General features: G+C 39.9%; 1 protein-coding gene across 2 annotated transcripts in view; it reads right to left on the bottom strand.

The window, feature by feature from the left end:
• Positions 1-21973, bottom strand: part of aldh1l1 (aldehyde dehydrogenase 1 family, member L1) — an 80793-nt gene that overhangs the window by 51498 nt on the left and 7322 nt on the right. Inside the window, exons 2-5 of one of the 2 annotated variants that reach the window (XM_061887521.1) lie at positions 19359-19504; positions 11838-12072; positions 6888-7053; positions 6503-6604 (exon numbers count right to left, since the gene is read on the bottom strand). In XM_061887521.1, coding sequence (XP_061743505.1) covers positions 6503-6604; positions 6888-7053; positions 11838-12072; positions 19359-19485 — 630 coding nt within the window. In that variant the 5' untranslated portion in view covers positions 19486-19504. The remainder of the gene's footprint in view (positions 1-6502; positions 6605-6887; positions 7054-11837; positions 12073-19358; positions 19505-21973) is intronic. The other variant, XM_061887529.1, reaches the window with a different exon arrangement.

Raw genomic sequence — 21973 nt, 5'->3', positions numbered from 1 at the left:
TCGGTAAGGTGGGCGGGGTTGGGGGCGCGGGGGTGTAAAATATATTCAGGAATTGTCACGGATACAAAAGATTATGGGTATTTGTTGTGTCGTGTTTATGTTGTGTTACTGTGAGGATGTTCTCCCAAAATGTGTTTGTCAATCTTGTTGGGTGTGGCTTCACAGCGTGGCGCATATTAGTAAGTTCTGTATCACCCAGTATGCCTTTCAGTCTTGAACGCGTGATTGCGTAAGCTGCACACAACATGTTGCCGGACCAACAATCGGTTCGTACATGTTGTTGAAGGTGTCTAAGGCAATGGCATCACAGCGCGCCCATATTCTTGTATTCAGGATGAACGCTATTGGATAGAAGTAGAAGTGAGAACGTTAACGACTCCAATTGTCATCATTATTCTGTGAATCAGGTTTAAATAGCTCTGTGAGTGGTAAAGGCGGACAATCTCTGATGTATTTCAGCGGGCGGTTGGCGGGTGGGTACGGACCTGATAAAATATTGGTTCGGGTGGACGGCGGGTGGATGGCGGGTGGATGACGACCTTGGTGATGCGGATGCGGATGATATAATTGCCTTTCCGCGCATCTCTACCAGACAGTGATCTCGATCAGCCCCAAAATGTAATCACTTGTTCTTTATTCCATTTCAGACATTTGCCTGAAGTTTAATCAAAATCCTCCGATAACTTTTTGAGCCATTTATAGTTGAGTGAAAGAAATGGAATGAACCCTCTTGTCATACACTTTGCCTGTGCGGATGGAGGCGGGACCACAAGCAGACACAGAATTTGAAGCTTGTTAACACAGAATATCTTCCTTATCCCATCCCAGGAATTTTCTTAAAGTTTCATAAAAATAAGCCCCTAACTTTTTGAGTGATGTTGTAACTAACTAACAAACAGACAAAACTAACAAACAGACATATTATATAAATGCACTGCAAGACTGCTTTACAAAAGGCCAATAAAAAGTGGTAAAAGTTTGCTGCATGTTTCAAAACATGGCAAAACACCATTGATGATAACATGAATGTGCAGGAAATGAGTTTCTCTCTGAGGAACGCTGCGTGGTACATGCCTCATTTAAATAGGGAATCTGCACCCGTTTTGTAAATGCATTCGAATAGTACACGCATTTCATAACTTGCACACGCTGTTTAAGGCCCGATATTGGTGAAAAGTAATCCCTTTGGAGTACATTTGCAACAACTTGTTACATTTTGAAAATTTTACTGTACTGCTATTAAATGTATTTTTGTTTTTTATCATTCAGGTTGTGTAACCATCTTTATTATACACTGCTGATCTAGTACACTTGAATGAATAAATTGTTTATTTTGAGCCATGCAAACAAAACAAAAGAATGACATAAAATACAAAAGAAATATATACATACATTATATTTACACCTACATTGTAAACATTACATGTGACTAATCTTTTGTAGATGTCAAGATTGGCTCAAAAGAGAGTGGGAAGAAGTAAACTTATTAGGTCCCATCCCTATACATATACAATATATATATACAATATATAATACAATAATATATATATAATATAATTCAATTCAGTGGTTGCTGCGTAGACGCTATAGAGTATCTATATATAATACATTTAAATTCACACACACCTACATATATACATACGCACACACACATATATACACACACATATACACAAATTATATACACATATATATATATATATATATATATATATATATATATACATATATATATATATACATACATATATATATATATATATACATATATATATATATACATATATATACATATACATATATATATATATATATATATCTACATATATATACATATATATACATATACATATACATATATATATATACATATACATATATATATATATATATATATATACACACATATATATATATATATATATCTACATATATATACATATACATATATATATACATATATATACATATACATATATATATGTATATATATATATATGTATATATATATATATGTATATATATATATATATGTATATATATATATATATATATATATATATATATATATATGGAACATTTGGCAGAAATACCGGACAATTCCACAGACTTTATGGCTGGCTCACATCGTGGTCACTCCGTGATCACGTACGACCGCCAGACACTTCTGGATGTGGACATATCGGGCCGTTTTGGACTGATAGACGCGTGCGTGCTAAACATGCTAACTAGCATGGGAATACGTCGGCGGCTACATCCAGCGGCCTGTGAAGCAGGGGAGTATAGTAGCAGCGGGGGCCGTCTACGGAGCAGACGCCAGCGGTGTGATCGGAAACGCGGATGTCGAGCGGGGCTAAAAACAAAGCAGAAGGCTAATCCCCACAGAACACCACTTCCCTCCATCCTGAAGACGGATTTAAATGGAAAATGCGAGACTACTGGTCTGGGTAAGGAGTCAGTTAAATCAGAACACGTTTTTTCTGCTTTGAGTGTTTCAGAGTTGGACATGTGTTTTACTGAGGTGGCTAACTATGATGCGTGCAGTTTATCAAAGCAACAAACAAACAATCGGAAAATCCCCGTCACTGAGGTGGCTAACCATGATGCGTGCAGTTTATCAAAGCAACAAACAAACAATCGGAAAATCCCCGTTACTGAGGTGGCTAACCATGATGCGTGCAGTTTATCAAAGCAACAATCAAACAATCGGAAAATTCCTGTCGTATCAATTCCTAGATATGGTCGTAACTATACTAAATGCACTGGGCATAATAAACACAACATTATTAATATTGCTACTACGGATAATTTGATCAAAAACTCCCTAAAACAGCCCACTACCTATAATATAGGTTTTTTAAACATAAGATCATTGTCTCCCAAAACGTTATTAGTTAATGATATTATCAGAGACCACAATCTTAACGTCATCGGTCTCAGCGAAACCTGGCTTAAACCAAACGACTTTTTTGCGCTAAATGAGGCATGTCCTCCTAACTTTACACATGCGCATATTGCCCGTCCGCTTAAAAGGGGTGGGGGGGTCGCACTAATATACAACGAAAACTTTAACCTTAGTCCTAACATAAATAATAAATATAAATCGTTTGAGGTGCTTACTATGAAGTCTGTCACACCGCTGCCTCTACACCTGGCTGTTGTCTACCGCCCCCCAGGGCCCTATTCGGACTTTATCAATGAATTCTCAGAGTTCGTTGCTGATCTGGTGACACACGCCGATAATATAATCATAATGGGGGACTTTAATATCCATATGAATACCCCATCGGACGCACCGTGCGTAGCGCTCCAGACTGTAATTGATAGCTGTGGTCTCACACAAATAATAAATGAACCCACGCATCGCAACGGTAATACGATAGACCTAGTGCTTGTCAGGGGTATCACCGTCTCCAAAGTTACGATACTCCCATATACTAAAGTATTGTCCGATCATTACCTTGTAAAATTCGAGGTTCAGACGCATGTTCGTCAAACTAATAATAATAATAACTGCTATAGCAGCCGCAACATTAATACGGCCACAACGAAAACGCTTGCTGACCTACTGCCCTCGGTAATGGCACCATTCCCAAAGTATGTGGGCTTTATTGATAACCTCACTAACAACTTTAACGACACCCTGCGCGAAACCATTGATAACATTGCACCGCTAAAGTTAAAAAAGGCTCCAAAAAAGCGCACCCCGTGGTTTACAGAAGAAACTAGAGCTCAGAAATTATTATGTAGAAAGCTGGAATGCAAATGGCGCACGACTAAACTTGAGGTGCACCATCAAGCATGGAGTGATGGTTTAATAACTTATAAACGCATGCTTACCTTAGCTAAAGCTAAATATTACTCAAATCTCATCCACCGTAATAAAAACGATCCTAAATTTTTGTTTAGTACGGTAGCATCGCTAACCCAACAAGGGAACCCTTCCAGTAGCTCAACCCACTCAGCTGATGACTTTATGCAATTCTTTAGTAAGAAAATTGAAGTCATTAGAAAGGAGATTAAAGACAATGTGTCCCAGCTACAACGGGGTTCTATTAACACTGATACGATGGTATATACGGCGGATACTGCCCTCCAAAATAGTTTCTCTCGTTTTGAGGAAATAACATTAGAGGAATTGTTACAACGTGTAAATGGAATAAAACAGACAACATGCTTACTTGACCCTCTTCCTGGGAAACTGATCAAGGAGCTCTTTGTATTATTAGGTCCATCAGTGCTAAATATTATAAACTTATCACTCTCCTCGGGCACTGTTCCCCTAGCATTCAAAAAAGCGGTTAATCATCCTCTTCTTAAAAGACCTAACCTCGATCCTGACCTCATGGTAAACTACCGACCGGTGTCTCACCTTCCCTTTATTTAAAAAATCCTTGAAAAAATTGTTGCGGAGCAGTTAAATGAACACTTAGCGTCTAACAATCTATGTGAAACCTTTCAATCCGGTTTCAGGGCAAATCACTGGACGGAGACAGCCCTCGCAAAAATGACTAATGATCTATTGCTAACGATGGATTCTGATGCGTCATCTATGTTGCTGCTCCTCGATCTTAGCGCTGCTTTCGATACCGTCGATCATAATATTTTATTAGAACGTATCAAAACACGAATTGGTATGTCAGACTTAGCCCTGTCTTGGTTTAACTCTTATCTTACTGATAGGATGCAGTGTGTCTCCCATAACAATGTGACCTCGGACTACGTTAAGGTAACGTGTGGAGTTCCCCAGGGTTCGGTCCTTGGCCCTGCACTCTTCAGCATCTACATGCTGCCGCTAGGTGACATCATACGCAAATACGGTGTTAGCTTTCACTGTTATGCTGATGACACCCAACTCTACATGCCCCTAAAGCTGACCAACACGCTGGATTGTAGTCAGCTGGAGGCGTGTCTTAATGAAATTAAACAATGGATGTCCGCTAACTTTTTGCAACTCAATGCCAAAAAAACGGAAATGCTGATTATCGGTCCTGCTAGACACCGAACTCTATTTAATAATACAACTCTAACATTTGACAACCAAACAATTAAACAAGGCGACACGGTAAAGAATCTGGGTATTATCTTCGACCCAACTCTCTCCTTTGAGGCACACATTAAAAGCGTTACTAAAACGGCCTTCTTTCATCTCCGTAATATCGCTAAAATTCGCTCCATTCTGTCCACTAAAGACGCTGAGATCATTATCCATGCGTTTGTTACGTCTCGTCTCGATTACTGTAACGTATTATTTTCGGGTCTCCCCATGTCTAGCATTAAAAGATTACAGTTGGTACAAAATGCGGCTGCTAGACTTTTGACAAGAACAAGAAAGTTTGATCACATTACGCCTGTACTGGCTCACCTGCACTGGCTTCCTGTGCACTTAAGATGTGACTTTAAGGTTTTACTACTTACGTATAAAATACTACACGGTCTAGCTCCATCCTATCTTGCCGATTGTATTGTACCATATGTCCCGGCAAGAAATCTGCGTTCAAAGGAGTCCGGCTTGTTAGTGATTCCCAAAGCCCAAAAAAAGTCTGCGGGCTATAGAGCGTTTTCATTTCGGGCTCCAGTACTCTGGAATGCCCTCCCGGTAACAGTTCGAGATGCCACCTCAGTAGAAGCATTTAAGTCTCACCTTAAAACTCATTTGTATACTCTAGCCTTTAAATAGACTCCCTTTTTAGACCAGTTGATCTGCCGTTTCTTTTCTTTTTCTTCTATGTCCCACTCTCCCTTGTGGAGGGGGTCCGGTTCGATCCGGTGGCCATGTACTGCTTGCCTGTGTATCGGCTGGGGACATCTCTGCGCTGCTGATCCGCCTCCGCTTGTGATGGTTTCCTGCTGGCTCCGCTGTGAACGGGACTCTCGCTGCTGTGTTGGATCCGCTTTGGACTGGACTCTCGCTACTGTGTTGGATCCATTGTGGATTGAACTTTCACAGTATCATGTTAGACCCGCTCGACATCCATTGCTTTCCTCCTCTCTAAGGTTCTCATAGTCATTATTGTCACCGACGTCCCACTGGGTCATTATTGTCACCGATGTCCCACTGGGTGTGAGTTTTCCTTGCCCTTATGTGGGCCTACCGAGGATGTCGTGGTGGTTTGTGCAGCCCTTTGAGACACTAGTGATTTAGGGCTATATAAGTAAACATTGATTGATTGATGATATATATATATATATATATATACACACATACATACAATACATACATATACACACATAAGCACATACATACACATACATTTCAGTCCAGTTTAATGTGATTTTAAATTGTGATAACTGCATAACGGGAAAGTCAACTATGTGAAACACTACTCTAAAATATGTATTTTTTTCCCCTCCAAAGTAAATGCTTTACATTATTACCTGGTAGTCTTCAATAAAAAAAACATGTTACATGCTAAAATGGTTGCATTATCGATGGACTCAGAATACAGTCAATTTGTATTTTGAGTTACAAGTTCCGTCATGGAACCAATTAAATTTGTACCTTTGAATTGTCTTTTTTTTGGATGCACTCGTATGTGGCTCCTTCCTTTGGCTGTGTGATCCGTGGAGCCCTCCCCTCTGCAATGAGCCTCACGGCCTCCACCTAGAACCAAAAAATAGAGGTTTGTTTCACACTCTTGACCTATATTGTCCTCATCTGCTTTTAACGCTGGACCATTTATTTGTTCAACAGGAAGCAGTTGGGACCTGAAAGGAAAGGAAATACAGGCACTGGCAGGGTGGTGCACCAAGAACAACCTGAGGCTGAACACCACAGAGACCAAATAAATGGTAATTGATTTCATAAACTGAGGGGAACGTGTAGTAAATGGAGCATGTGTGTAAATCAGAATAAATATTTTTTCTGCTAACTTCCCCACACTTACAGTTCCTTTGACACCCTCAGGAAAGAGAAATCTGTTGTAGATGGAGTTGACAGTGTCATTAGGTTCAACGTCACACTCCTTCTGCAGCAGGACCGGTCCAGTGTCAAGTCCATCATCAGCCCAAAACACAGTGAATCCGCCCTTTTTGTCACCATGGATCAAGGTCCTGTGTGAAGAAAAAAATAACAAGAAAGGACATGCGTTAAGGGCTCTGAGGAGAACATTACAATTCAAACCATTTTAGATGTACCATATTTACATTAAGACCAGAAGGCGGGCTCACATTACACCAGTTTTAAAATCTCTGGATTGGCTGGACGCATGTTTCAGTATCAATTTTAGGGTTTTTCTTATGGTTTATAAATGTTTTTATGGTATTGGGCCTTCTTATCTTTCAGACTTGCTTTTACCCTATGAACTTTTCCGGGCCCTGATACCCCCTGGCACTCATCTCCTAATTATTCCAAAAGTCAGGACACAAAGTCACGGTTGGGAATCTTTCCACTATTACGGCACCCGTCTATGGAACAGCTTGCCGGAGGCCCTCAGGGCTGCAGAGAACGTTCATGTTTTTAAGAACAGGGTTAAGACCCACCTTTTTGATCTGGTTTTATCTGATATTAATTATTTTTACTTTTTATCCTGTTAGTTATGAAAGATTTTATTTAGTTCTATTTACTATTCATATACAGTATATACACAGCATATATACTGTATATATATATATATATATATATATTTATTTATTTATTTATTTATCTATATGGACGGGACTCTCACTACTATATTGGATCCACTTTAGACTGGACTCTCACCGTTATGTTAGATCCACTATAGATAGGACTTTCACAATATCATGTTAGATCCATTGCTTTCGGTCCTCTCCAAGGTTTCTCATAGTAATCTCATAGTAAGCCTTTAAATAGACCTCCTTTTTAGACCAGTTGATCTGCCGCTTCTTTTCTTTTTTCTCCTATGTCCCCCCCTCCCTTGTGGAGGGGCTCCGGTCCGATGACCATGGATGAAGTACTGGCTGTCCAGAGTCGAGACCCAGGATGGATCGATCGCCTGTGTATCGGTTGGGGACATCTCTACGCTGCTGATCCGCCTCCGCTTGGGATGGTTTCCTGTGGACGGGACTATCCCTGCTGTCTTGGATCCGCTTTGAACTGAACTCTCGCGGCTGTGTTGGAGCCACTATGGATTGAACTTTCACAGTATCATGTTAGACCCGCTCGACATCCATTGCTTTCGGTCCCCTAGAGTGGGGGGGGGGGGGTTACCCACATCTGAGGTCCACTCCAAGGTTTCTCATAGTCAGCATTGTCACTGGCGTCCCACTGGATGTGAATTCTCCCTGCACACTGGGTGTGAGTTTTCTTTGCCCTTTTGTGGGTTCTTCCGAGGATGTCGTAGTCGTTATGATTTGTGAAGTCCTTTGAGACAATTGTGATTTGGGGCTGTATAAATAAACATTGATTGATTGATTGATTAATCATTGTCACTGTCACCGACATCCCACTGGGTGTGAGTTTTTCCATGCCCTTATGTGGGCTCTGTACCAAGGATGCCGTTGTGGTTTGTGCAGCCCTTTGAGACACTTTTGATTTAGGGCTATATAAATAAACATTGATATATATATATATATATATATATGTATATATAGTCAAGGTTTCTGTCGTTTATCTGTTATACACTGCTCAATACCGGGGTATAGCGGAATATACGTTAGGTTAGAAAAAACAGAGACCATATCATCCCTACAAGCCTGTTTCACAGGTTTCCCTGCCCGTCAGGGGATTTTATTTTATTTACAAAATCCCCTGACGAGCAGGGAAACCTGTGAAACAGGCCAATGGAGGACAGTAATGCCATGGTCAGTACACCAGTTACTGCTGGTTTTGGCACTGTGAGCAGGTGCCAGATCATGCTGGAAAATTAAATCATCTCAAAAGAGCTTTACAAAAGATGGAAGCATGTACACAGCTGCATTGACTCTGGACTTGATGAAACACAGTGGACCAAAACCAGCAGCTGACATGGCTCCCCAAACCATTGCTGACTGAGGGAACTTCCGTTTTCTAGAGTTCAGGAGTGGCTTGACCATGGGAATACGGCTATTGAAGCTGTATCTGTTGAAAAGCTCTATGGAGATAATGATTTCATTTTCAAGCATGATCTGGCACCTGCCCACAGTGCCAAAACAAGCAGTAACTGGTGTACCGACCATGGCATTACTGTCCTCCATTGGCCTGCGATTTCCCCTGACTTGAACCCCATAGAGAATTTGTGGGGTATTGTGAAGAAGAAGCTGAAAGACACCAGGTCCAATAATGCAAATGAGATAAATGCCACTATTGAAGCATCCTGGGCATCCATAACACCTCAGCAATGCCACAGGCCGATTGCCTCCATGTCACGCCGCATTGATGGAGTAATCCGTGCAAAAGGATTTACAACCAAGTACTGAGTGCATTAATTGACATTTTCAAATGTTGGATTTTGTTTTGCTGTTATAAATCTTTTTTTTTTACTCGGTCTGAGGAAATATTAAAATTTTTTGAGATAAGATTTTTGAGTTTTCTTAAGCTGTATGCCATAATCAGCAATATTAAAATAATAAAAGGCTTGCAATATTTCAGTTGATGTATAATGAATCCAAAATGTATGACATTTTCATGTTTTTAGTTGAATTTACGGAAAAATAAAGGACTTTATCACAATATTCTAATTCTCTGAGACAGTCCTCTCTCTCTCTCTCTCTCTCTCTCTCTCTCTCTCTCTCTCTCTCTCTCTCTCTCTCTCTCTCTCTCTCTCTCTCTATATATATATATATATATATACATACATATATATATATACATACACACATATATATATATAAATATATATATACATACACACACATATATATATATATATATACATACACACACATATATATATATATATATATATATACATAATTTAATTTAATTTGATTATGTGATTTGGTATGATTTTCTTGCATGATTTTTGTATCTCTTTAATTTAGGTAGCCAGGGACTGCAGATGGAAATTAGCTATTTAGCTATAATCTGGTACAGAACATATCTGTCTATATATATATACATATATATATATATATATATATATATATATATATATATATATATAAACGTTGGGTCAGAAAAAACACTGAGGCTATATCATCCTTACAAGCCTGTTTCGCAGGTTTCCCTATTTATAAAATCCTCTGACGAGGGCCAGGACCGTGTCAAGAGCAAGGAAACCTGCGAAACAGGCTTGTTGGGATTTTATTTCATTTATAAAATCCCCCGACGAGCATTGAAACCTTCGAAACAGGCTTGTAGGGATGTTATACAGTAGCCTCTGTGTTTTTTCTGACATAACGTATGTATATATATATATATATATATATATATATATATATATATATATATATATATATATATATATATATATATGTATACATATATATATACATGTATAATAGGGGTGTGGGAAAAAATCGATTTGAATACTAATCGCGATTCTCACGTTGTGTGATTAAGAATCGATTCTCATTTTTTTTCAAAACGATTTTTAAAATTTTTTATTTTTATTTTTTTATCAATCCAACAAAACAATACACAGCAATACCATAACAATGTAATCCATTTCCAGACCCAGCAACACTCAGAACTGCAATAAACGGAGCAATTGAGAGGAGACACGAACACGACACTGAACAAACCAAAAGTAGTGAAACAAAAATGAATATTAGCAATAACAGTATCAATATTAGTTGCAGCATAGCAGTGATTAAAAATCCCTCATTGACATTATCCATCCATCCATCCATTTCCTACCGCTTATGCCCTTTTTGGGTCATTATCATTAGACATTTACAAAAATAAAACAAAAGAACAATAGTGTCACAGTGGCTTACACTTGCATTGCATCTCATAATTACAACACACTGTGTCCAATGTTTTCACGAAGATAAAACAGGTCGAATTTTTGGTTTGTTTAATAGTTAAAACTAATTTACATTATTACAATCAGTTGATAAAACATTGTCATTTACAATTATAAAAGCTTTTTAAAAAAATTCAACTACTCTGCTTGCATGTCAGCAGACTGGGGTAAATCCTGCTGAAATCCTATGTATTGAATGAATACAGAATCGTTTTGAATCGGAAAAATATCGTTTTTGAATCGGGACCCGCGTTGAATAGAAAAAAATCGATATATAATCGAATCGCGACCCCAAGAATCGATATTGAATCGAATCGTGGGACACCCAAAGATTCGCATCCCTAATATATATATATATATATATATAAATAAATATGTTTTATTTTTTCTATTAATCTTCATATTTCTTAACTTGTACTTTATTATTTATCTCTATACATGGTTCTTATTATTTGATAAGTTTTATTATTTTTATTTTCCAACGTTTAGGGGATGAGCCATCTGCCTTCGGGGTTATCGGCAGTGCTTGTGGGGGCGCTTTTGTGTAAGCATCATGGTGGCCACGGTCTGGTGACCTCCTGGTGAAGATGTGATAGTGTTTACTCACATGTCTCCTCTGTACTCAGCCATGCAATCATTTGTCCTTATAGTTGCATAAGTGTGTACGTTTTGCGTGTGTGTGTTTGTGTTTGGTATGTATGTCCATGCATACTAATGTGACAATGGGGGTTATCAATCACCCGGGTACTGTTTTTAACTTTGTGAAGCACATTGCGTTGCATTTCTTTTATTTATGAAAAGCGCTTTTACAAATACAGTTTGATTGATTGATTGAGTTTGATAAAGTACGTGTCATCATAAAAGCCAAAAGTTTGTTCAGCATTTACATATAGTGAGGAAAAACAAGTATTTAATCCCCTGTTGATTTTGTAAGTTTACCTCCTGACCTCATATTTTTAAGTTCATCCGGTATTCTTGTGGAACACTCACCAGTTGATAGCAGAAGCTCCCCGATGGCGAGGCAGCAGGGACGGGTGGTAGATGATGGAGCCGTGTTTGGGATGGTCAATAACCTCCATGGGGATGAACTGGGAGCAGAAGGGCAGGACGTTGAGTTCGGCTCCAACGGCTTTGTACTGGGCCACGACTTCGGCAATGGCCTGGCCCTTCACACGCCAGCGAGGAAACTTGAACACGGCCACGCCATCCTTTTCCGCTTCTGTAGCTGCGGTTTAAAAATCAACAATTTAAGGCTATAATGGTCTGATTAGAGATAAAGCTCAAAGAAAGTCATTTGGATAAACTAAGTGGATGACTTGTGGAGAACCGATACAAATACAGAGCTGACATCTTAGATGGCATTCATTTCAATAACGAAGGAGATTACCAATTCAATAGATGGTAAACAGTGTGCAGCTAACAACAGCATTTGACACAATAGATCTTAATATATTAATTAACAAATTACAAAGGTAGGGCATCAGAGGGTTGGTCTTGAACTGGGTAAGAAGCTACTTAACCAACAGGAAGCCATACGTGAAGCTAGGCGAACACACGTCTACAGCCCTAAATATATCTTGTGGTGTACCCCAGGGATCAACACTGAGACCAAAACTGTTCAATCTCTACATAAATGACATTTGTAAAGTTACAAAAGACTTAAAAGTTAGTATTATTTGCAGCGGAAACGACTGAGTATGGTTCAGGAGAAAACACACAGAAGCTAATATAAATAATAAAGGGGTGCACCTCGCCCCATCCTTTCTTGTGAAAGACTGAGCATTTTTTAGCCTGCACACCTGTGGGATGTTCCAAATAAGTGTTTGATGAGCATTCCTCAACTTTATCAGTATTTATTGCCACCTTTCCCAACTTCTTTGTCACGTGTTGCTGGCATCAAATTCTAAAGTTAATGATTATTTGCAACAACAAAAAAATGTTTATCAATTTGAACATCAAATATGTTGTCTCTGTAGCATATTCAACATAATATGGGTTGAAAAGGATTTGCAAATCATTGTATTCCATTTATATTTACATCTAACACAATTTCCCAACTCATATGGAAACGGGGTCTGTAGATGGACCAGTCAATCGAGAGCTTTGTCTCCCCTAACTACAACGGTCCAGTGCAACAACCGCATTATGAAGATGCAGTTTTCATTCGTCTATCCATCTCACACTACAACCTTCCTTCACAAGATCCCAGATACTTAAACTCCTTCCACCTCAGACACGACTTTATTATGAACACAGGTGTCAAGGACTTGACAAAGAAAGTTGGCAGGTGAGAGGCACATAAGTTTAATTTCCAAGTGAAGATCAGTATACAAAAGCTCAGTCGAATACAGGAAAGGGCAAGAGGGTAAAGCTTCAAAAACAGGCAGAGGTCGATAACAAGAAAGGTCAATGCTGTCAAAACTTTAAGTTAAATTGGGGTTTATCTTTAGAAACAAGTGCATTAGTTAGGAAATGCTTGATCCTTACCACTTTCATACATTTGCTAGATTATGGAGACTTGCTTTATATGAATGCACCTGACACTCATTGGAAAAAAAACTGGATACTGCATAGCACTGTAACTTACGTTTTATTACTGCAACGCCAAACTATCCATCTTTGTCAGTCCGCAGATTGTCTCGATGGATGGTTTTTATATATAAATTACTTGTTGGGCTTGTTCCGCCCTATTTGTGTTATTTTATGTGTAGACATTCCAGTCGCTACAGCTTAAGGTAGCAGGACATTCTTTAGCATGTTTTTTTTTAGAGCCAACAAAAATCCTGATAAAAAAAAAAAAACTTCCGATACTCCGCTCCAGAGTCATGGAATGACTTGCAAAAGGATCTGAGGTCAACTGAACTGATCACTTTGGAGGAATTTCAGTCCATCTTAAAGGATCGAGAAACTGCAAACCCCGTTTCCATATGAGTTGGGAAATTGTGTTGGATGTAAATATAAACCGAATACAATGATTTGCAAATCCTTTTCAACCCATATTCAATTTAATGCACTACAAAGACAAGATATTTGATGTTTAAACTCATAAACGTTATTTTTTTTTGCAAATAATAATTAACTTAGAATTTTTATGGCTGCAACACGTCCCAAAGTAGTTGGGAAAGGGCATGTTCACCACTGTGTTACATCACATTTTCTTTTAACAACACTCAATAAACGTTTGGGAACTGAGGAAACTAATTGTTGAAGCTTTGAAAGTGAATTTTATTACCATTTTTGCTTGATGTACAACTTAAGTTGTTCAACAGTACAGGGTCTTGTTGCGGTATTTTACGCTTCATAATGCGCCACACATTTTCGATGGGTGACAGGTCTGGACCTCAGGCGGGCCACGAAAGTACCCGCACTCTTTTACTAAGCAGACACGCTGTTGTAACACGTGGCTTGGCATTTTTTGCTGAAATAAGCAGGGGCGTCCATGATAACGTTGCTTGGATGACAACATATGTTGCTCCAAACCTGGATGTACCTTTCAGCGTTAATGGTGCCTTCACAGATGTGTAAGTTACCCATGCCTTGGCCACTAATATGACCCCATACCATCACAGATGCTGGCTTTTGAACTTTGCGCCTATAACAATCCGGATGGTTATTTTCGTCTTTGTTCCGGAGGACACCACGTCCACAGTTTCCAAATATAATTTGAAATGTGGACTCGTCAGACCACAGAACACTTTTCCACTTTGCATCAGTCCATCTTAGATGAGCTCGGGCCCAGCAAAGCTGGCGGTGTTCCTGGGTGTTGTTGCTAAATGGCTTTCGCTTTGCATAGTAGAGTTTTAACTTGCACTTACAGATGTAGCGACCAGCTGTAGTTACTGACAGTGGTTTTATGAAGTGTTCCTGAGCCCATGTGGTGATATCCTTTACACACTGATGTCGGTTTTTGATGCAGTACCGCATGAGGGATCAAAGGTCCGTAATATCATCGCTTACGTGCAGGGATTTCTCCAGATTCTCTGAACCTTTTTGATGATTTTACAGACCGTAGATGGTAAAATCCCTAAATTCCTTGCAATAGCTCGTTGAGAAATGTTGTTCTAAAACTGTTCCACAATTTGCTTACAAATTGGTGAGCCTCGCCCAATCCTTGTTTGTGAGTTACTTAGTGTTTCATGGAAGCTGCTTTTATACCCAATCATGGCACCCACCTGTTCCCAATTAGCCTGCACACCTGTGAGATGTTCCAAATAAGTGTTTGATGAGCATTTCTCAACTTTATCAGTATTTATTGCCACCTTTACCGACTTCTTTGTCACGTGTTGCTGGCATCAAATTCTAAAGTTAATGATTATTTGCACAGAAAAAAAGGTTTATCAGTTTTAACATCAAATATGTTGTCTTTGTAGCATATTCAACTGAGTATGGGTTGAAAAGAATTTGCAAATCATTGTATTCCGTTTATATTTACATCTAACACAATTTCCCAACTCATATGGAAACGGGGTTTGTAGTTGTATTGGGCATTGTACTTTGTAATTGTTTTTACTGAAACATTTTATATTTTTATGACCTAAAGCATATTTTATGTTAATGTTGTAAGTAATTTATATTTGTAACTGTGGTAATTTATATTTGTAACTGTGGTGTGTGACAGCTGCTGTTTTTGTTGTTGTTATATGTATTTCTGTAATTTTGTTTTACTGCCCTCTTGGCTAGATGACTCTTGGAAAAGGCATTTAATCTCAGTGAGTTGTATTGATTGTGATGTCATGTCAGTGTCAATGCTACAAGGAGTACAACAAACTTGCAATGAATAGAGTCACAGGGGCATAGATAAGGAGCAGGCAATCAGTGGGGATTGAGCAGACACAGACAGGTGAGTAATGAGTGGTGATTAGGAACACCTGCGCAGACACAAAAATTGGAAGCCCAAAAGAGGCCATGACAGGTGGCAAAGAAGGTAAAATCCACCCTTTTACAGCTAACAATAATGGCCTTCTTGTAAAGTGGGGACCACCACCCAGCCTGCCAGTCCAGACGTTCTCAACTTCCATGCAATAGAGACGTGTAACCAAAACAGTTCAAAACATTCAGAACTTTAAAGGTTCAGAGCGAATCTTGTCCACCCCTGAAGCTTTGCCACTGTGGAGTTTTTTGACATCCTCAGGTACCTCCGCAATGGTGATGGAGATGTCCACGGTGGTGTCTTCAGACTGTGTTTCCTCAAAGAAAGTTTTGTCAGCATTGGGCTTCATGGTGACAGAGGGGTTAGTGCGTCTGCCTCACAATACGAAGGTCCTGCAGTCCTGCGTTCAATCCCGGACTCGGGATCTTTCTGTGTGGAGTTTGCATGTTCTCCCCGTGAATGCGTGGGTTCCCTCCGGATACTCCGGCTTCCTCCCACTTCCAAAGACATGCACCTGGGGATAGGTTGATTGACAACACTAAATTGGCCATAGTGTGTGAATGTGAGTGTGAATGTTGTCTGTCTATCTGTGTTGGCCCTGCGATGAGGTGGCGACTTGTCCAGGGTGTATACCGCCTTCCGCCCGATTGCAGCTGAGATAGGCGACAGCCCCCCCCCGCGACCCCAAAAGGGAATAAGCGGTAGAAAATGGATGGATGTATGGATATTATGAATTGTTTCAAAGTATTTCTTACAACGCCTGATAATAGCCACAGTTTAGGTCAGCAAGTGTACGTCCTCACTGTACACATAGTGGACAGGGGACTGCTTCTCTTTTCTGAGATGTCGGGTGGTTTGGCAGAACCTCTTTGAATACCATTTTCCATGGCCTCAAAAAACTCCCACACCCGAGAGTTTTTGCTTCTAGCAGTGCCAAATCTGCACACCGCTTTGTCAGCTGTTTCAGAAGTCCCACAAGCCATCGATGCACAGTAAGACTCCTTCAGCTTGATGGCCTTCCTAAATTTCTAGTGTCTATCATCAGATCTGGGGATCACTACAAAGAATGGCACAGGTCTGATTGGCCCTCAGCAATGAAGGTAGCGATACAATGCACTCAAACTCAATATCTTCTGCCTCCCCTGGAATGCAGACAAAGCTCTGCTGGAGGCGACAGTTAAAGACTCGATGAACAGAAGACTCAGCCAAACATTCCCGGCACACTCTCACTAAATGGTTAGTCTGCCGGGTCTGTTCGGCATCCTGCCCTGCCATCTAATCCAACTCCTAACGAGGTGGTGATCAATTGACAGCTCGGCACCTCTCTTCACCCATATATCTGAATAATGCGGATGTAGGTCTAATGATTCGACTTCAAAATCAACCGTATACTTGCGGCATAGGGTGTCAAACACTGTATGGAGTAATCAGCAGGAATGTTCTCAAGCAGTACTCCGATGGACCCCAAAAAGGCTAGGACTCTTTCAAAGACTCTTACACTTTGCACCGAGTCGGAAGCAAATACGACCACACCAGCTCGCCCCCACAGCAACAGGCTGCGTGTCTGGGGTCCCTGGGTCGCGCCATCCACCCCTTCCGGATGCCCGTTAGGGTTGCGGTCTGCTGGGTCTTGTCCCCGCATCTATCGTGGCAGCTCGGTGTGCTGTATGGAATTCTGCAGGGTTGCAAGGTGGCCAGCTGCTACGGTAGTGAGTGACCTTGTATGTCAGCGTGTCTGTGATCTCTTTTTTTTTAATCTTCCTCTTTCTTCAGGGAGAGTCTCCACCAGGGCAGTTGCTTGATGTTCCATTGTTAGGGTCCCTGCAGGTAGGGTGAGTGGTTCCCGCGGCCCTTGCTAGGCAGTGGTGGGGGCCCGGTTGCTTGTTGGGCGTGGCCATCTTCCAGTCCGACTACGGGGGGTGGAAGTCACTGGCTTCTCCTGGGCGCTTCAGTCTAAAGCCTGCCATTGGCCTGCCGGGCGGAAATGGTGGCCCGGCTCTGGGTGTCCTGTCGCTGGCCAGCCTAACAGCATGGGGCCGGTGGTCCCTTGTTCCCTGGGCACTGCACCTGCTGTTTTGGTTTGGGCTCTGTGGGTGGCTGAGCCGTACTTTGGCCCCTGCACATACCGTACATACAAATACATGTACATACTTACATTCACACAATTATTCATACATACATACGGACATTTATTAATTCATACATACATACGCGCACACATAGGTATTTACCCACATACATAGGTGCATATGCTCCCACATACATACACAAATACAGTACATACATACACACTCACAGTACATACATCCCCACGCACATTCACTTTCCAAACATACAGATGCACATACTGTACATATACAAGCACAAATGCATACATGCATGCAGGGTTTCCCACACATTCATTTATTTGTGGCGGCCGCCATGAAAGAATTACGGCCGCCACAAATAAAAAAATAAAAAAATATATTATTATTTATTTATTTATTTATTTTTTATGGCTTTTGACTCGCTCGACCGCTCACAAAAGCAATGGGACTCTGTCTGTGAATGGAGCTTGTAGTTACATATTATATAAATATGTAAATATTATATAAATATGTACATAAAGTGTTGTAATTATATTCCAACTACGCGTTCTTCTTGGTCATCGCCGCCACCGCGCCCCCAACCCTGCCCACCTTACCGACGCACGGGGGGGTGGGGGGTCGGGGGTGGCAGGGTTTGCTGCTAGTGGGGTATATAACATAGTCAGGAACTATCATGGATGCAAAGGATTCTGGGTATTTGTGGTGTTGCGTTTATGTTGTGTTACTGTGAGGATGTTCTCCTGAAATGTGTTTGTCAGTATTGTTTGGTGTGGCTTCACAGCGTGGCGCATATTAGTAAGAGTGTTAAAATTGTTTCATTAGTGTACTCTGTATCACCCAGTATGCCTCTCAGTCGTGTGTGTGTGTCGCCGCAGACAACATATTGCTGGACTGGAAAGTAGAGTGTACATGATGTAGAAGGCGTCAAAGGCAAAGGCTTCATAGCACGCCATAAAACGTATTCACTGGGTGACTGCCAGCAGACATTCTTGAGAATGTTTACGTCTCCTATGGTCTTCTTCGCTTTGTGACACGGGTCCAAAATGGCTCTTTGAACGGTAAAAGTTACCGGTCCCTGAACCATGTATATCAAATATTTCCAAATGATTCAACCGCCACCCACCCGAATCTATTTAAAATCTATTTTTTCGTCATGCCACCCGCCCGACCCGCGGTTTATCCGCGGACTCCGCGGATGAGACCGCAAACCGCGCATCTCTACTGTACATGCATGCATATAATCACGTTTCATCAAACATATATTAACGTTGTTCCCCCAGGGGAAACTGGGTAACACATGGCACAGTGACATAGCTTAACCTAGTGTTACTATAACAATCTACAAGGTTAATACAGTTCGCTTCTCTTTCTTCCCCTCCAGCGCCAAACAATAATAAACAGTCAAATACAAATAATGCAACAAGACAAGTATCCCACACTTCTCTTTTATAAAGTAAATCTGTACAGCAGATATGGGCGTCTACATCAACTATATGATTTGCCCGAGCGGGTGGACAGGACCCAAAAAAGCATCCTACATCGCAGTATACTTACCCAGTGGGTCAGCCTTGCCGTCCTTGTCAGGGATGGTGAATACTCCGACGATGATATGACCATCTTCTCTCAACTCTTTATAAACCTCCTGGCCAAACAGACTCTGACCGATCACAGCAATCTTCATCTTCACACCTCACAGTGGTCTGGAGAAAGAAAAGATGGGCAATATCGTCAACTATACGTGATTATATTATACCATCTTCATTTATGTGTGTATTACTTTAAAAATGTGATTGAATCCCTATCAAAGTTGTTAAGATAAATTGTAGAGCTCGAATGTACAGTATAGAAAACTCGAAAATTCTCGTGGAAATTTTGATGGGCCTGCTATCTGTACCATGGACCTATGAGTTTTAGGTGTAACTGTACAAAATGAATTACAGAACTAGCCTAAAACGTTTTCTACGGCTTGTCCTTTCAGGGTCGTGGGGACTGCTGGAGCCTATCTCAGCTGCATTAGGGCGGAAGGCACGGTACACCCTGGACAAGTCGCCACCTCATCGCAGGGCCATCACAGACATGCGCACATTAAAATGCTAACACTTAAAAAATGTGCTAACGATGGCATTCTAACAGATAGCTTGTCTCACACGTCTATTAACACGGCTGTATGGTGTATGGCTTCGGAAACAGAGAAAAAAGTGGAAAATTAGACGGAAAAGTTTGCATGTTTAAGTTAGCCAGCTAGCATACCGTTTACCCAAGACATGAGTCTTGGGTAAACGGTAGCAAAACTGGCTAAAAAAGTTAGCAAGCTAACATTAACATGCCAGCAAGCTAACGTGACCATAATAATAGTTAGCATTTGTCACATAACAAGTTATATGGCTCTAAGGTGTTTGGCTGAGGAATTACAGAAAAAGAAAAAAAAAGAAAGAGTACAAATAGCTAAAAAAAAGTTATCACTTAGCACACAGTTTTTTTGTTCCTTTTGTCTTTATTTTCTTTTTTTTTCATTGCTCAAAAAAAAAGGAGAAAAAATCTATGTTATAATGATTTATTACTTAAAAAATATAAATTTAAAATGTTTTATGTGGATAAAATATTGCATATGTTGTGTGGTTGCCATATAAAAACGTCAAAGTTTTGACAAAAGAGCATAAAACACACAAAATAATAGTTCAAACTTAAAATCGACAGATATATCGGAAGTTGATCTTGAAATTTAAGTGTTAAAAGTAAAAAACAAAATGATAATAAAAATTTATCACTTTATGAGTGGGGAACCTTTCGGATCTTAAATATATTTAGTAGGATTTTATTTAACTTTTCACTGTGATTACTCAAAAATAATAAATAATTAAAATCAATGGTGTCCTGCATTATTGATTTTTGAGGGCTTTAATTGATAAATAAAGGAACTATCCTGAAGAAGTCAATAAAGTACTATCTATCTATCTATCCATCTAAATACTGCATATTTCAGTTTTACTATAAAAAACTAAGTTGTCTTTGACAGAAAAAGCATTAAACCTTATTTTTTTTACTTTATACAAACCTCGGGTTGATATAGAGATTTACTGTAAGCATTAAATAAAAAATAATAATAACAATTTGACTTATTTTTAACATTTTAGCGACTGAGACCCTCTATGCTGCCCAGGAGCCATAAGGATTAAAAAAAAATCCATATATTTTCTTATGGTTTGAAAATGAAAAATATCAAAATGGCCCCCGCATGCTAAAATTTTTCTGTGTGCGGCCCTCTGTGGAAAAAGTTTGGACACCCCTGGTTTCATGTATAACTTTCTCCGACATTCTAGGACGCGTTTCATACCACTTCTTTTTCTGTCTCATTTTGTCCACCAAACTTTTAATGTTGTGCGTGAGTGAATGCACAAAGGTGAGTTTTGTTGATGTTATTGACTTGTGTGGAGTGCTAATCAGACATATTTGGTCACTGCATGACTGCAAGCTAATCGATGCTAACATGCTATTTAGGCTAGCTATATGTACATATTGCATCATTATGTCTCATTTGTAGCTTTATTTGAGCTCACTTAGTTTCCTTAAGTCCTCTTAGTTCAATTTATATCTCATGACACACTATCTGTATGTAATATGGCTTTTAATTTTTCGCGGCTCCAGACAAGATTTGTTTTTGTGACGATTGCGGGGCATTGTGATGCGGGTGCGTTCTCTCTTGATGCAGTTCGGGCTTGGAAACAGCGTAAAGGTAAGAAATAATGATTTATTTAAACTTTAAACGGACTAAGAAACAGAAAACTTCCGCTAGGCACAAAAGGCAAAACAAAACAGCTAGCATGGGAGCTATGGGAACAAAACGCTTAGCGTGGAAGCTAGTAAGTACTAACATGGATTCAGAATCGTCACTTTAGTAGAACACAAACTGCGTGTAATAACAAAGAAGGCAGGCTTAAATCAGGAGAGCAATCAGAAAACGGGTGCGCTTCAAAAGCAAGGGGCAGGTGAAACTAATGTGTGACTATAGTAACAGAACAAACCAGGAACTAAGGAAGTCACACACTAACAGAATATAATACAAAAATGGAACAAAACCAGAATATAATATGATCCGGGCAGCGGATCATAACAATTTTTGTATTTTTGGTCCAATATGGCTCTTTCAACATTTTGGACCTCTGTGTTAG

The sequence above is a fragment of the Nerophis ophidion genome, linkage group LG02 (assembly GCF_033978795.1).
Source record: "Nerophis ophidion isolate RoL-2023_Sa linkage group LG02, RoL_Noph_v1.0, whole genome shotgun sequence".
In the NCBI taxonomy this organism is placed as follows: Eukaryota; Metazoa; Chordata; class Actinopteri; order Syngnathiformes; family Syngnathidae; genus Nerophis; species Nerophis ophidion.
The sequence above is the reverse complement of the archived record's forward strand: the minus strand, read 5'-3'. Positions and strand labels throughout refer to the sequence as shown.